Genomic DNA, 924 nt, shown 5'->3' with positions numbered 1-924 from the left:
CGCCCCTTCCCTTTTAAAAAAAAAAAAAATTTGACCAGAGACAGAGAGAAGGGAAAGCGAGAGAGAGCAATCTTCCAAGTCTGGGACTCGAACCACAATCCCCCATGTGGGTGGCCAGCACCTTAACTACCACACCACCTGCCAGCTCTCCACGCCCCAGCCTGTTTTTTAAGCTTCCTGTGAGTTCAGCCATGTGGGACCCTTCATGATTAGGATAATGGAGCCACCCCTGGAAACTCTGGAAGCTCCATCCCCACCTCCCCTCCTCAAGCCTCACCCCTCTACGTCCTCTCCTCAGACCCGTGACCACCGGGCTCCAAGGACCTGCTTCCATGGTGACCTCCCAGGCCCCTCCCACCGCACCATGGCGATCCCTGAGCGCGTCCCGGATCCCCTCCACTCCATGCTCTCCGCCTGTCTGTCCCTGTACTCACTCACCGGAAGGTGTAGTGTCCCTGTACTCACCGGAAGGCGTAGGAGGAGACGATGAGGACCAGGGTGACCACGTGGTGCACCAGCATGACCACCGAGTCCTTGCGCCAGGTGTCCATGTACACGGTGGCATAGATGGAGTGGCCGTAGAAACTGCCCTGCAGCAGGTAGGCGGCCGCGATGTCCCGCGGGTCCAGTCTGGGGAGAGCCAGACCTTGCAGTCAGAAACTGGGAGAGCCTCTGGGCCCCCACAAAGACCCCTGGCACCCCCAAAATTGGTGGTGCTTTTTTTTTTTTTTGAGAGATTTTCGCTATAGGGCGCCTGCGCTCACCAGACAGACAGAGAGAGACGTAGAGACAGAAAGCGAGAAATCACCCCCCAGGGGGGATGGCCATGCCGCAATCCCTTCTCCTCCATTCTCCTCTTGGGATCTTGGGCACACACGCACACGCGCCCGGCATGAGTTTTAAGCCACCAGGTCCGGAACACGA

The 924-nt window shown here is 58.1% G+C and overlaps 1 protein-coding gene across 1 annotated transcript in view; it reads right to left on the bottom strand.

The window, feature by feature from the left end:
- Positions 1-924, bottom strand: part of CERS1 (ceramide synthase 1) — a 13985-nt gene that overhangs the window by 3194 nt on the left and 9867 nt on the right. Inside the window, exon 4 of the mRNA XM_014587317.2 lies at positions 466-646. Coding sequence (XP_014442803.1) covers positions 466-646 — 181 coding nt within the window. The remainder of the gene's footprint in view (positions 1-465; positions 647-924) is intronic.

This window comes from Tupaia chinensis, unplaced genomic scaffold, assembly GCF_000334495.1.
Source record: "Tupaia chinensis unplaced genomic scaffold, TupChi_1.0 Scaffold000201_1, whole genome shotgun sequence".
Taxonomy (NCBI): Eukaryota; Metazoa; Chordata; class Mammalia; order Scandentia; family Tupaiidae; genus Tupaia; species Tupaia belangeri.
This window is presented reverse-complemented; position numbering and strand designations above follow the sequence as displayed.